At 36.6% G+C, this 15564-nt stretch overlaps 1 protein-coding gene across 7 annotated transcripts in view; it reads left to right on the top strand.

The window, feature by feature from the left end:
- Positions 1 to 15564, top strand: part of ralgapa1 (Ral GTPase activating protein catalytic subunit alpha 1) — a 116591-nt gene that overhangs the window by 63215 nt on the left and 37812 nt on the right. For all 7 annotated transcript variants that reach the window (XM_041812610.1, XM_041812613.1, XM_041812609.1 and 4 more), the window contains 2 exons: positions 4578 to 4736; positions 11017 to 11144. In XM_041812610.1, coding sequence (XP_041668544.1) covers positions 4578 to 4736; positions 11017 to 11144 — 287 coding nt within the window. The remainder of the gene's footprint in view (positions 1 to 4577; positions 4737 to 11016; positions 11145 to 15564) is intronic.

Below are 15564 nucleotides of genomic sequence, written 5' to 3'. Positions count from 1 at the left end.
CGGTTTAGGAAAATACAGATTTTCTAGAACTATATCCACATTTTTGTTGAATCCTACAAAAGAAGGCCTTACTATTGGGCAAGTAAACATGTTCTGACTTTAATTGTGGTTTAGGCTTTCTACGGTTATGAAATCAAGAAAATCAAGAATAATGAGAAAAGTTTGCTATATGCCTTTTTTGTCCATGGATTTCCTGGCCAATGTTTTTGTATTTGTTGTTCTATTTTTACCAAAGGTACATCATCACTATCTAAAACATGGGCATTCAGATACAAAGTCACAGCAAATGAGTACTTGCATCCATGTGATGCTTTGACAGTACATCCTCTGTGACGGCCTGATATCAGTAATCAGTTGCCTTCATTTTGAGGACAACAGTCTAAGTTATTTCTGTGGCTCTCTTACCGTAGCTTGGTATTCAAACATGCTGTGCAGGGAGGCAGTACAAAATAATGAGGCAAACTAGCCACAAACTAAGAGGTAGTAGTGCCTCTTTAACAGCTTTTCTCCATCATGTCGTCATAAACATGCTTACAGAGGAAGCATTGGTATAACATTCGACAAATAAATCTTGAAATGACAATTCAAGATGATGAATTACGAGGGAGTTCTTATGTTTCATTTTAGGACGAGCGGGTTCTAATGGCTGGAATTTTTTGTGAATGATGGGAGCCAGTCCCAATTTGAGATGTGGTTTCTTTTTTTTCAATTTTTGTTTTTGTTTTAAAGATAAAAGGCAGATTTGTACCAGAGAGGAGCCATGTGGGATCTAAAAGATATTACTGAGCTGAGACCTAATTCCCATCATTCTGACCAAAGCTGGATGAACATAAATAAAGCCGTACTGTTGTTTACTTGCAGAATACCACAGATCATTTTGTTTGACAGGATGGTTTTTAATGTGTGCCAGACCCAATCCACCCCTGTGTGCAGTCTGAACTGTTGGATATCAAATTGTTTCCAGAATAGACTGAGGAGTGTCTACACAAAGCATTAAGGATTACTTGGTATCTGAATGTCCAAAACAGATATAAATCCTTGCTAATGTTCTTTTTAAACTGGTTATCTGAATTTTTAACAGTTGAATGAAAAAAATCCCTACTTTTTATGGGAACCCTGCCTCTCTAGCCCATGTTTCCTTGTCCTGAACTTTATGTAAGTTAGAGGAGACAGAATGGTAAATTACTGCACACATACTTAATAGCTGGAGATGGCCAGTGAGATAAAAACCTCTGATCTATCTCTGTCTCTTCCTCCTTTTTTCTGTTGCCCGGAATGACACTGCAAATGAGCAGAGGTCGCTGCACACACACCAGTCTGTTGATGTTTCAAGCGCACCAATGATGTTTAGTAGCAATCACGTCTGTGTGTGTGTGCGTGTTGTGGGCTCCTATCAGTGTCTAGGCAGACAGGTTTATTGTCTCTACGTGTGTATGTGCGTTTCATTTAGTGTGTGCACACCTGTCAACCTCCAGGCACTGGGCGCTCTGCACATGGCCATAATGTCCTTTTAATCAGATCATACTTCCTGCTTCTTAGCCTATCACATCGCTGCAGGCTCCTGATTGGATTATCAGCGCCTGGTCCGACACCATCCGTCTCCCTGATCAGCTGATGGCCCCATCAAACACGCATACTCACATACACACACACTAACAGACGCCCCCTAACACTCAAAATAAACCTGTTTAATTCGACATAAACACAAATCCATGAAGGGCTTTATTCACACCAGTCTGCAAACTATACATTTGTGTTAATGTTTGACACAATTACACATACACACATACTAACACATTCACCATAGAGAGCACACACTCCAACAGTTTGACAAATGTGTCCACAAAGAGGTTAAACTGACAGGCATACACGTGTCCATACTGGCAGGCATTTATCATCCATCCTCCTGTATCACACACACACCTAAACACCCAAACACATACACTCTCCAGTGGGATTTAGCCTGTTTTAGGGCATTTGTCCAGCTCTCACTCTTTACTGTGTGTTGTACTCCTCTCATACCACATCTGCTTGAAGCATGATTAAAGGGATTAAAGCTGCAATTAACCAACTAATTCCAGCATCAGATCACAAATCTCATGGTCACTGAATATGTTTCAAGAATGAATTTATATGAAAATATTCATCTTTTCTACCTCTTTGTTCTATTTAAAGTTTAGTCCAAGTCGTCATTGCAATAGCAACACAAGTCATCATTGTGTTTATTGCAGCTCAGTGAGTTGTCCCCGGCTGAAAAATACGTAATACTCTGGTCAGTCAGAATATCTATTCATTTTTTAGATTTTCTTGTTATGGCAAGTAAATATTGATATTTTTGTCAATATTTCAGCTTATTTATCTCCTTCTCCTGCATAACAAAGCTGTTTTTCCCAAGATAATTTGGAAGTACTCTAGAAATTGACAAATTTCCATGCCATCTTGGGAAGAAAAAGGAAGTAAAATTAAATCTATGCATGCTTGTACTTCTGTAATGATTTGCTTTTAAACATACTTCTTTTGTCCCGCCTCTTATGCCCCCATCATGGTCCAAACTGTTGAGTGGTTGAGCATTATGAAGAATTTTGGTTGTGATTTCACATGAGGAGGAGGATGTGGGGTCTTTATGCCTAGCTAGTTGAGAACCACTGGGCTAAATTGATATTTGAAATACTGGTATTGGCATTTGCCCTTATTTTTACAATCTAGCAACATGTGTCTTTACAAATGTGAACCTGATCTTTGACAGTTTTAATCAGGTTGGTAGGGACTGCTCTGTTCAAAGTCACTAATGACTTACTGCCAATTGCAAAAGCAGGTTTTTATTCCATTTAAATTCTGCTTGATCTTGGTTCAGCTTTTGACACAGTGGACCATAAGATCATCATCACCTCGCAATATAGCATCAGTTTGGTTTATTAGTAGTATTTCTAATAGATCCATCTTTGTACAGTTTAGTGGCTCTTCTTCATCAAGTGTCCCACTCACCTTAGTGGTTCTCCATGGCTCCTTTTAGGCTCCTTTCTATTTTCTGTTTACTTTCTCCACTTGGCCAGCCATCAGTAATTACGGCATTCATTACCACTGTTACGCTGATGGTACTCCGCTTTATGTTCCTATTAGATCCAAAGAGGATGGCATGACTGCAATTCTGTCCTGCTTTTTCTTTCATCCAACTGTTGTTACACTTTTGGTTAATGACCCTGTTAAGTGAAATCCAAAATGTGTGTCTTAACACACTAGATATGTTGGAATATGGTTGCTGTAAACATGTGAAAACACTGAGATCCACATATGACTGAGTTTTGGTTTTACACCATTAGAAAAATTTTTCAACCCTTTCCTGGCTGGGTTTAATAGAGTGATGCAGGAATGAGTCCTAAAACATGGAAGCAAGTTAGCATTTTAGCACTTCCGGTCCCCTCGTCTGAAAGTCTATGGGAATTTTAAATGCGTTTTTGATTAAATGCCAGAAATAAGGTCTGTGGTGAACACAAGCTCAGGAAAGTTTAACGTTTTATCCTACGACATAAAATAAATAATAATACATAAATAATAAAATACGTCCCCCCAATTTCCTCACCTTTGAATTGTGTATCTTTTCACGTCTTAATAAAGGCGGTTTGCTAAAAGACAGCTAACAAGGACTACATACGTCATCATCCAAAGCGCGGCAACTGAGCCGTTTAGTTGTATCTGCGTATGATGACGTAAATTCAGTTTTTCCATTTTTCACGATTTTGAAGCTTAATTTTATAAACCTAGAGATGTTTTATTTGACTGAATTTTGACCTGGTGGTTCATAACACAATGACCTGTCATACAGCAAACTTAAATACAGATTTATTTTCACTTTACTTTAGGGCCTTTAATTTTGTCTATTTACATGCTTTAACTTATTTTATGTCGTCTCATTATGTTTTTCAACACCTTCATTTTTACATTTCTGCTTTATACCCAGTGTATTTTATTGTCTCCCTGTAAAGCACTGTGTAACTCCTGTTTTGAAAGGTGTTCTCTAAATGAAGTAACCATGATTATTGTTCTTTAAAAATCTTGACTCAGGACAAGAAAGTGAATTCTGTTGTGACACATGTAAAAGGAAATAACTGTAATGTGTTTCTTCAGGGCCATGGTCAAGAGTGGCATACTTCTAACCGCAGACAAGTACAGAGACGTGTTTGTGTTTTGGCAGGTATCAAGGTTAATGACAGAGCTGTCAGCAGCCCTGACTGCAGCCCACTGAGTAAATTTGAACCCCCACACACACAGAATCACACACCATCACACCTGATCTCATCTGTCTTCCAGCCCGTACTCCATCTCTCCACAGCCTCACTCTGTCTTTGTGTCCACTCTCCGTCTTCACACGCACACACTCCCATCACTCCAGGGCCACCTGCAGCACATACACTCACAGAGTCGAAAGCCTTGGGTTTATGATGGATACCGCCCGTCTTACTCTATGTCTGGTTCTGCGGTTGGCTGTGTTGGCATTGACTTTGTTGTTTATGCTACAAGAAAGACAAATGTCAGTTGTTTATTCCCTTTTGATTCTATTAGCTTCTCTTTTCTTCCAGCTAAGGCACCTGGGTAATGACGAGGTCCACATTGTTTGGTCAGAACATTCCAGAGACTACCGTCGTGGGATCATCCCCACTGAGTTTGGAGATGTGTTAATCGTTATCTACCCAATGAAGAACCACATGTACTCCATCCATATACTGAAAAAACCTGAGGTAAAACTAATTTTGACTGTTGAAAACTAGACTCAATCTGTGTCTGTCCCGTGCAGTCATTTAGTAGCTCTTCAGTTTATGTTTTTATCTAAATCCTGGTCAAATTTATCTGACACAGCAACTAATTCATAAGAAGTCATGATGATGATGATTACATTTCCCTTTAGTCAAACTAGAAAAATGAGAATTATAGACCAAAACATTATGGCATACAAGTAATGTGTTTTGGTACTTCTTAGATGTCACCCTATAGGTCCGGGGTGTCAAACTCCAGGTCTGGGGGCCAAATCCGGCCCATGGTACAATTATACCTGGCTCACCAGATCATATCAGTTTTTTATTATAACTGGCCCAATGGTATGAGGTCTGCACATTTCCTACAGTTTAAAAATGTTAACTTAACCCTGATAATTTAACATATCCTTGTTGAGTCATAAAAATGGGAATATATAAAAAGTTAAAAACAATTGGATAAAAAGTCAGGAATATGAGAAATAAATTTGTGTTTTCATTTTATGTTCGTAACGTTGTGTCTCACAGTTATGATGCAAAGTTATGGTTTTGACTTTTTATTTCATATTTTGGCCTTTTCAGTTCACAATTTTGAAATCTTATTTTTTTTTACCTTTTAGATCCTCAATTTTACAATTTTAAGTAATATTTTGACCTTTTAACTCACGATTTTACTTTTTTCTCACATTTTGACCTTTTAGCTCCTTACTTTGACTTTTATCTCATAATTTGACCTTTTGTTTCCTCAATTTTAAATTTTAAATAATTTTTTGACCTTTAAGACTCAAAATTTAATTTTTTTTCCTCACGCTTTAATGTTTTAAACCAGTTATTTTGAAATTCATCTCATGTTTTGACCTCTAAAACTAATGTTTTCAAATTTTAATCTCGTGTTTTGACCATTGAAAATCATGATTTCAACTCTCTGTCTCATATATTTGCCTTTTAAAAACAATATTTTGACTTTAAATGCCATGTTTTGACCTTTTGAGCAAATAAGTTTGAATTTTTATCTCAGATTTTGAGCCTTTAAACTTATCATTTTGATTTTTTTCAGTCTTAAAATAATTTCTCATCATTACTAAGGTTGTTTTCCCCCTAATTCATTGCTGGTGAAAACAAGGTTTATGGTTAAATGTGGACCCCGTTCAGCCCTCAGGTTGGACCCAAATTCAGAATTCAGCCCCTGCTGTGATTAAGTTTGACAAACCTGCTACAGTTGGATTAGAGCTTCCTCTACCAGTCCATGTTTATCCAATGAAGGAGTAAAATCTTCAAAAATAAACCAAAATGTCAATTAAACTTTGCCATTTAAAAATTTCAAAGCAGAGGTGGTAATTTTCAGCTACAAAACAGCAACGACCTGCAGTTGGAACTCACTTGGCCAAACCTTATGGAAATTACAGCTCATTCATCATTCTGTGGCTTTCAGGCTTACCATGGCTACGTATCCTTGCAAACTGTGTGTAGTGAGGTCACTGGCGTTACAAATGAATGGGGACAAATTAGCTTTTCTCCCTCATATTGTCATAAACATGCTTTTGAAGGAAACATTTATTTAATATTTGGCAGATAAGGCTTTTGGGGTTGTGGTTAGATCAGGGATGTCAAACTCAAGGATGGGGGCCAAATCCTGCCTGTGGTACAGTTGTACCTGGCCTGCCAGATCATACCATATTTTTATTATAACTGGCTCACTGATCTTCAGATTTCCTCCAGTTCAAAAATGTAAACCTAACCATGATGATTTAAAATATTGTTCAGTCATAAAAAATAAGAAAGTTAAAATAATTAGATAAAAAGGTAGGAATGTGGGAAAATAAATTTCTGTTTTCACTTCATATTCTTGATTTTGCATCGCACAGTTATCAGGAAAGTTATGGTTTTGACATTTTATGTCTTATTTTGACCTTTTCAATTCAGATTTTTGACTTTTTATCTTATTTTTGACCTTTTTGATCTATAATGTTAACATTTTGAGTAACATTTTGACCTTTTAACTCACAATTTTTTTTTTCTCACGTTTTGACCTTTTTAGGTCCTTACTTTGACTTTTATCTCATAGTCTGACCTTTGTATCCTAAATTTTAAATTTTAAGTAATATTTTGACCAGTGAAACTAAAAGTGTTTTTTTTTTCCTCAAGCTTTGACATTTTTAACCAATGATTTTGAAATTTATCTCGTATTTTAACCTTTAAAAATAAGGATTTCAAATTTTTATCTCATGTTTTGACCCTTAAAAACATGATTTCATCTTTCTGTCTCATATATTTTCCTTTTAAATCTGTGATTTTGACTTTAATTGCCTTTTGGGCTAGTAAGTTTGAATTTTTATCTCAGATTTTGAGCATTTAAACTCACCATTTTGACTTTTTTTTTATCTCAAAATCATTTATCATCAGTGCTAAGGTTTTTTTCATCCCATAACTCATTGCTGGTGAGAATGAGGTTGACAGTTTATGGTTAAATGTTGAACCCGTTCAGCCCTAAGGTTGGACCCAAATTCAGGATTCGGCCCCTGCTGTGATTAAGTTTGACATCCCTGGGTTAGATTAAAATGGAAACTCATTTTAAAACAAGTGACTAACAATATTGATGTCTCATTGGTAAATGAGACAGTTTTAAGATCCAGTACTAAATGTGCCTTATGGATTAAAGTATGGAGTCTGTTACAGAATTTAGAGCACCTGTAAAAACAGATTTAGTAATCTTGAAATTGAATAGCCAGGCTATGTTGATTTCATGTTGTTTTTTCTCTGAAAAAGAAGGACTAAATTGAATCAGGTTGTCTTGGAGAGCAAAACAACTAGACAGTTAGATCTAGATCTTTCTGTATTAGATGAGATTTAAAAAAAAATAAACAGGCTGAATATGAAGTTAGGCCTGAGTAAAATTGTGAACATGAGCAGTATTTTGGTCCAAGGTTTCAAGTTTCCTCTCAGACTTCGACAATATTCACTGAGATTGACAAACAATCCTGAAGAGCGTCTTGCCCCGAGTCCTGCTGCTCTGGTTAATGTTTCAGTCTAAAACACAGAGACATTAATACCACAGCACTGATAGCATAATCCTATTTCAAAAGAGAACTAACACAATAAAATGCTGATTTTTCTCTATGACATAGATACCAAAGCACTAATAACATAACCTTGTTCTGTTTCATTCATTCTACAGGAAAAATATTGAATTATCATAAATCCAAAAACAAGTTAGATAAGATACTCTCTGTGTTGTCGTCCTGAAAGCCCTGTATTCAGTCACAGAGTGCAGGGCTTGGAGTCCTGGTCTCCAAATAAATTCAATTAAAGCCTGGCATTATTCTCTTTGGTGGATTCCACAAGCAAAGTATGAAATTAAATAAGAAAACCATTGTCTGAATCAAATAGCCTGTGGTTCAGAAAACGGCTGTTTCACTCGGTAGTTCTGTCCCAATCGTTGATTATGTATCAAACAAAGTCACATAGTTCCATCAGAAAATTATTATTAACTGCTGTTTTAGCTCTGTCATAGACAAATGTACAAGCCCTAACCCCCAAAACATTGCTATGTTGTTTAGAATGAGAAAAAACACAATGCAGTGATTTGCAAATCCTATTTAACATTTACTCAGATGAATGGTAAACTTGATTAATTTTATAAATATACACACATTCTGAATTGGTGTGCATATTTAAAAATGTTGTTACAGGAGCAGGAAAAGATAAGGATAGTTGTGAAATGCTCAAGAACACCTGGAACAATTCACAGAAAAGTAGATTTATTGGTAATAGGTGATAGGGCCCTGCCTGGGTTTTAAGAAGCTCTCTGAAAGGCTCCATCTTTCAAAATAAACAATAGTGTGAGGTTCTTCACTTTGTAAAAGACTGCATCAGAAAAGACTTTCTGGAGTCTCTGAGGACAGTGTTGTCCTATATAAAAATACCTGACACAGTTTATAAAACGTTGATAGCTTTTGAACCGTAAGTCATAGAAACGTACTCTTTTTTTTCTTCTGAAAGCTGACCACAACGAACCGCCGTTCGTTTGCTACCATTGATGTCTCCGTAGCTCTAATGGACACTGTTGTAGCGAGCCCAGAACTTTGGTGACTTTTCAGGGTCTTTGGAGATTAAATCCACAGTGCTGCATCTGATAATAAGTGTCTTTTTATCCATTTTTAAACCATTTTCGATCATGTACTTTGACTTTCTTCAGTGGGCAGCCATATTTGTTGACATGCAAAGCATTGTGGGAGTTGTAGTCGACCAGTTGCGTCTCTACTGCTTAGAGGAGTAGAGATGCAGGAGTAGAGAATCAACAATGATAAATGCAACTCCACCATTGTCCACCATTATCTAAGATAAGACTATTATACAGCGTTTTAAAGTCATCTAAGTTGCATCTTTGTGAAATAAACAAAGATAATATAAATATAAGAATTTGTGTTCATGTACAGTATATATCCTGTGTATATCAATGTTCTTATTTCGTATATCAGCCGATATATCGGTTATCGGCCGATATATCGGATATCGGCTTTTTTTAGCCCCCAATATTGGTATCAGCATCGGCCCCAAAAATCCCATATTGGTCGGGTTCTACCGAAGTATCATCAAAAGATTCAGAAAATCTGGAGAAATGTCTGCAGGTAAGGGGTTAGGTCAAAAACCAGCATTTATTACCAATGATTTTTAATCCCTTAGGTGGCATTTCATTAACGTCTGGCATCATTCTGTGATGGATATTACAGTATGGAGTCAGAAACACTTCAGAAAACTGTCAGTAGCACAGAAAGTCACTGCATCTACAAATGTAAGTTAAGACTCAGTCATACAAAGCAAAAAAACACTTAACAACATGCAAGCATGCTGATGACTTTTGTGGGCCAAAGTTGATCAGATTGAGACTAAAAGACTGACCTAAAGTGGAAAAGTGTGATGTGGTCTGACCAGTCAGACTATAAAATATAAAATAGGGCTAAACAATTTGGAAAAATGATCTAATTGCCATTTTCTATTCCAATATTGCGATTGTGATTTAATGTGGAATTTTTAAGTTCCTTATCTTGTGTACTTTCATCAAACACAAGCAATAAATCATTTTGTATTATAACCAACTCAACATGAGATAGCTCAAACTGTGGCTGAAATATTCTGATAAATATCTAATTATCATTTTGACAACAAATATGATGTAAATTGTTGTGTTGAAGAGATGATTATTTCAATGTCAGTCTCATTTTGAGTAAGAAAAACATACTGTAACAAGGAAAGTAGGATTTGTTTGATAACTGTTCAAAGAATCTGACTTAAATGTTTGCATGACCTAAACAGAATATACTCTGCTGCTGCAAAAAAGTATAAAGTGATACTTTGACACACATTTCAAGTTAAAGAAATATTGCAGTAGGCCATATTGCAATAGATCCTAAATTTCAATTGACTAGCACTAGTTTAAAACAAACAAAACTGAAATGTTTTAGTGCCCATGGCATGGGTAACTTCTGGGCACATCTGTGAAAACCTTATAACACTGACAGGTACTGTACCTTAAGGTTGTGGAGCAGTTTTGAACATCTTTTTCGTGGATGCCCCTGCGTATTCCAGTAATACTAAACCAAGCCTCATTCTACAGAGTTACAACAGCATGGCTTCACAGTAAAAGAGTGTGGGTGTTTGCAGTCCAGGTCTGTTTTATGCAGAAACGTGTCATGCATTATAAACCTAAAAATATAACAGAAACTCTGCACTGTTGAAAGAGTTCCTCTTTGAATAATTGAACAGTTTTGTTGCGGGAATCTATTTAGAATGTGTGTGCATTACAAAAAACACATAAATATTTTCTGTGGGAACATTAAATATCTTGTATTTGTGTTGTATTCAATTGAATACAGGTTGAAAATAATTTGCAAGTCGTTTCATTTTGTTTTTATTCATATTTTAAATGATTTCCCAACTTATTTGGTGTTTGACTGAGCACCTTTGGTATTTAAACAACTGATAACAGTAACATTTAATAAGAGAAGAAAAACTATAACCGTCCTGGAGAAAAGAGAACAGACAGGACAGGCACAAAGATACTACATTAACACAAAACCCAAGGGGATTGAGAAAGAAATATTTCAAATTGTTACAGTGTTCACTGATTCTTCTGTTCATAAATGTGGCTATGATTGTGTCTTCTTTACAAAGCAGTAGATTCATCCTAAACTATCAAAAGGAGCCGTTTTTACATCACCCCTAAACTCCCTGATTTAATTCCTGTTTAACTACTTGTCTGTGTCTGTAGGTGCCATTCTTTGGTCCTCTGTTTGACGGAGCCATCGTGGACATGAAGATTTTGCCAACCATGGTCAGAGCCACAGCTATCAATGCTAGTCGAGCCCTCAAATCCCTCATTCCCTTGTACCAGAACTTGTATCCTTTGAAATTTTTTATAAAATTTACCTGAAATATGACCAGAGGCCAAAGGTAAGTCAAGAAAGTCCTCATTTTTAATTTGCTGTCTCTGTTCCCATCTGCATGCTAACACCCCATAGTCATCTCTTTAAAAGTTAGCTGCAGTTTTGAACCTCCTCAGGTTTTAAGACTCGAACTTAGAAAGCATCTTCACCAGATATCGATGTTCCAGCACGGACTCTAAAAATCCATGATCATGTACATGTGAGAAAGAATGTCTGTTATCACCTGCTCAGATGTTAAGAATAGCAAATCGATGTCTAGTGGAGTTCGGCTTTCAGACAAAAGTGCTGGTGTGATAGAGCTGTACTTAGTTGGCTCTGAAGTGCCATACATCAAGGATGTGTGTTTGTCTTGCACAAAGTTGGGACACACATTTGAAGTGTGTTTGAGCGTGCATGCATCGGTGTGTGTAGCAGGAGAGAAAAAGAAACAGACAGACAGGTGTGGATACAGTCTGTCTGCTTGATCCGATGCGATGGTGGAACAAGCCCAGCGGTCAATACGTATCGATGACTCTCCCCTCCAATGCTGTGACTAAATGAGGGGCTGTGCTCTCTGGTCTCACACTCACAAATACTGACATGTTCACATTTCTACACATTCTTCATTCACACAAAAACAGACTGAAGATCACAGTGACAAAATATTCGCCCCCTTCCTGACTTCTAATTGTAGATTCATGTACTTCATGTACATCATCAAACACATTTGAATATTAGAAAAAGATAACCTGAGCAAATAGAAAATACAGTCTTTCATTGTTGATTTCATCTGTTAAGGGAAAAAAGCCATCCAACCCATCCTGGAACCTATCATCCAACAAATTGTTTATTTAAAAAAAAAAAATGACTGCACATGACACAGGTTCTTTAACAAATGTATATTTTTAAATTGCTGTTTAAGTGCTAATAAATGAATAAATTAAGGTTTAGGGATCTTCTCCTATGAAATTTTCAGCACCAACACTTTACTGTAGTTTATTTTTATGCTTTGATTTGTTATTAGATTAACTTTATTTTGTAAAAAGGGCACTTAATTCATGAAAACCACCTGGTATGTTGTGTGTGAGTGAAACATTTCACATTCTAAGAAGAAATAAATCTCCATCATTCACATGATGGTCGTATGATTGTCCTCAAAGCTGTACACCCACATCACAGATATATAATGCATGTTGTTCAAAGGGTGTCCACTTTTAATTTTTGCAAACACATTTTTGTTTGTTAATTGAGCCATTATAAAAATGTGACCTTTTAACACCATTTCCAGTAGGGATGAGTATCGAAAACCGGTACCAACGTGGTACCAGTTCCAACACATCCGATACCTACTGGACCAAATTACAACACAAGTATTGGTACTTCATTTTGTTACCCTGCCACCCAATGAAAGGCAAGAAATATGTTAAGGAATTTGTGTTATTTTTGTGTTAAGTTACACCAGTTTCCATTTCTTATCCCATGTTAAACTGGCACCTTATAAAGATATTTCATGACTTATTTATGAAACCCAGACAGCTTTTATTTTCTGGCAGATTATCGATTCAGGCACCGTTTAGGCACTGGCTCCATAGAAAAAGTTTTGATTTAGCACTCATATCAGAAAAAACCCAAACGATACCCAACCATAATTTCCAAACCAGGATAGCACATAATTAAGGTGTGAATCTGTTTCCATGACCTGTTGAATTGTCACCGTATGATGATAGGGAACTATTTGTCTCTTTCTGCCTCAGTCACTGTAATAACAGGTCTTTATTTGATTGATATCTGTTTGTTATCAATATGTATTCTTCTTTACTGCTTTGGGGTGTTGAAGCCTTTTTAAAACACACTGTAATTAAGACGTGAGAGAACTAAATCATAAATAATGATTTAACGTAGGGAGAGAAAGGAGAGTGACAGACTGGCAGGAAGCACCAAAATGGGTCTTTAATAGTGAAGCCTGTCAGAGCTCGGCATAACTCTCTAGGTCAGTCTGTGACATAATAAACTCTGAGAGTTTTTGATTTGGGCTCCTTTGATTATAACACTGCACTGCTATGGCAATATAATGCCATAATTACAACTGTGGCTCAACAGGTAGAGTTACTTGTCCCCCAATCAGAAGGATGTGGGTTTGATTCCCAGCTCCTGAAGTCACATGTTGATGTGTCCTTAGGTAAGACACTTAACCCCAAACCACTGCTTTGTCAGTGGGTATGGATACATATGAATGGAATTAGCTTATACTGATGACCTTTTCTCTGTAGTAATCTCTGCAATCAGTGTGTGAAAGTGGTGTGAATGGAGTGAAAGGGTGTAAATGGTAGGTGTGACCTGCGCTATTAAAGCTCAAGTCCATCGCCATAATTGCAGTAAGAAATAGCCAATTACTGAGCGTTGTCTTTGGAAAAACGTTCTTAAAGAAAGAAATCTGACAGAGCCAATCCCACAGAGCCAGAGGTAGTTTTAACACAAGTTCTTTGTTCTTAGTGGATTATTCGGCATGGGTTCCCAGCTGTGGAGACACAGGCCATTACCCTCTTTGCATGAAAGAGATGAGCACAGACTGTGAGTCCAGGAAGATGCAGGACCTTTCAGCATCTCTGCATCACAATAATAAGAATGATTGTATCTTTATAGCGCCTTTCGAACCACAGTTAAAAAGTGCCTTACATAATAAAATTAAAATGCCCAAGCAAACAATGTAAACAAAAATCTTGGAAAGACATGGAGCTGAGCTTTAACAGAGTAAGATGAAAAGTCATGTTATACAGACAGAAATTAAAGTTAAACATACAACTTGACACCATCTCTCTCTTCCCTCTTGATTTTTACACCTCATGTCATCTTTACTGCATTTTACAGTATAGCAACAGAAAATGCAAGTGCATTGTTCCACACAAATAGCCATCCATGCAAAAGACAATACACTGTGCGCACATGTCCAATGTCTGTATTTAAACCATGGTCATATATGGATGTAGACTGATTAAAACCAAACCTAGATGCAGGTTGTTTTCTTCAAGGAATTTTTGTAATCGAGTTACTTGACTATTCAAGGAATTGTTTCAGCGTTAGTTCTAATCTTACATTTAAAGTGAGTGTTTTCAGGCCTTCTTTTTCCTGTTCTTCTGGCAGTTACACAAAAAAAAACTGTCACTCTGTTGTGTGCCTCGTCAACTGTAGCCAAACTTTGGAGAGAACAGCAGTTTACCTAACAACCTAGCAAGATTGAACCACTTCAGGACAACTGAAGAGCCTTTTGGGAACAAACAAACTTACTCTCATAAGCACAGTGCTGCCTTGTTCCTATCCTACCTTAATTTCAAGAGACTCTCAAGTTGTTATGAAGTATCAAGGCTCTGTGAGGCAGGGTCAGGTCTGAAATTGAAAAAATCATATTGGAAAACTTGAAAAGAATTTTTTTTTTTTTACTAACAAGACATTTAAAGTGTTTCCCTGAGTTCTTATTAACAAGTGCATGTTTCCAGTGTTCTGCCTAGGGTCAAATTAGAAGACAACCCGCTCTACCTCCTGTGCCACAGCTGGACACTTAAGCCATATCACCCCTATCTTATTTGTTAACCTTTAATCCTGATTTATACCTTTGTGTCAGATATATCTGCTAGTATATAGGTTCTAGTAGCCCTGTGCCTGCATAAAAGCCGTCACGTCTGGTCTGATTTGCAGTTCCTAATAAATGTGACTATACATCAAAATGATACAAGCCCTGTGATTGGTCCATTTGGTTGTAACTGGGTGGATGCCAATCATTGATTAAAGCCTACAGGCACATTGTGTGAACTCTAGTGTGAGATAAATCCAATTTGTCTCTTCTACGTGCCAACATTAGAAAACATCAGAACTGTATTTCCTCATATATTCACAAAAAAATCCCTTGTTCCATTTCTAACAGATCCAGCAACAGTAAACTTAATTTCCTCTTTTGTCTCCTCTTTTTTTCTTTGTAATATTTGCTCTATAATCAGCTGCTGTTTTGTGTTTTTAGATCCAACTCCAACTTAATACACTCAGTCTCAATTGTCATGGCTCTCTGTGTAAAAACAAACTAAATGTTGAAGGATTGTAATGGAAATTGTGCTCTTTAACTGCTGATTTATTTTATTTTCCTAAATAGTAGTTGCAGATGACAGTCAGTATAATTTCAAGTCATCAAACATTAGAGCATAATTTGAATTTTATTGAACAAACCTCCTAATGATAATTGTTTTTTCAGAAATAAAATAAACTCAAAATGCACTATTTGACATTATAATGCACAACAGAGTTTCAAAACATTTTATAAGTTGTAAAGAACTCAGAATGGTCATTTGTTGCATTTGCGAAGGCCATATTTACTGAAATCAAAAGCTATTTCAATCAACTTAACA

This window comes from Cheilinus undulatus, linkage group 18 (assembly GCF_018320785.1).
Source record: "Cheilinus undulatus linkage group 18, ASM1832078v1, whole genome shotgun sequence".
Classification (NCBI taxonomy): domain Eukaryota; kingdom Metazoa; phylum Chordata; class Actinopteri; order Labriformes; family Labridae; genus Cheilinus; species Cheilinus undulatus.
This window is presented reverse-complemented; position numbering and strand designations above follow the sequence as displayed.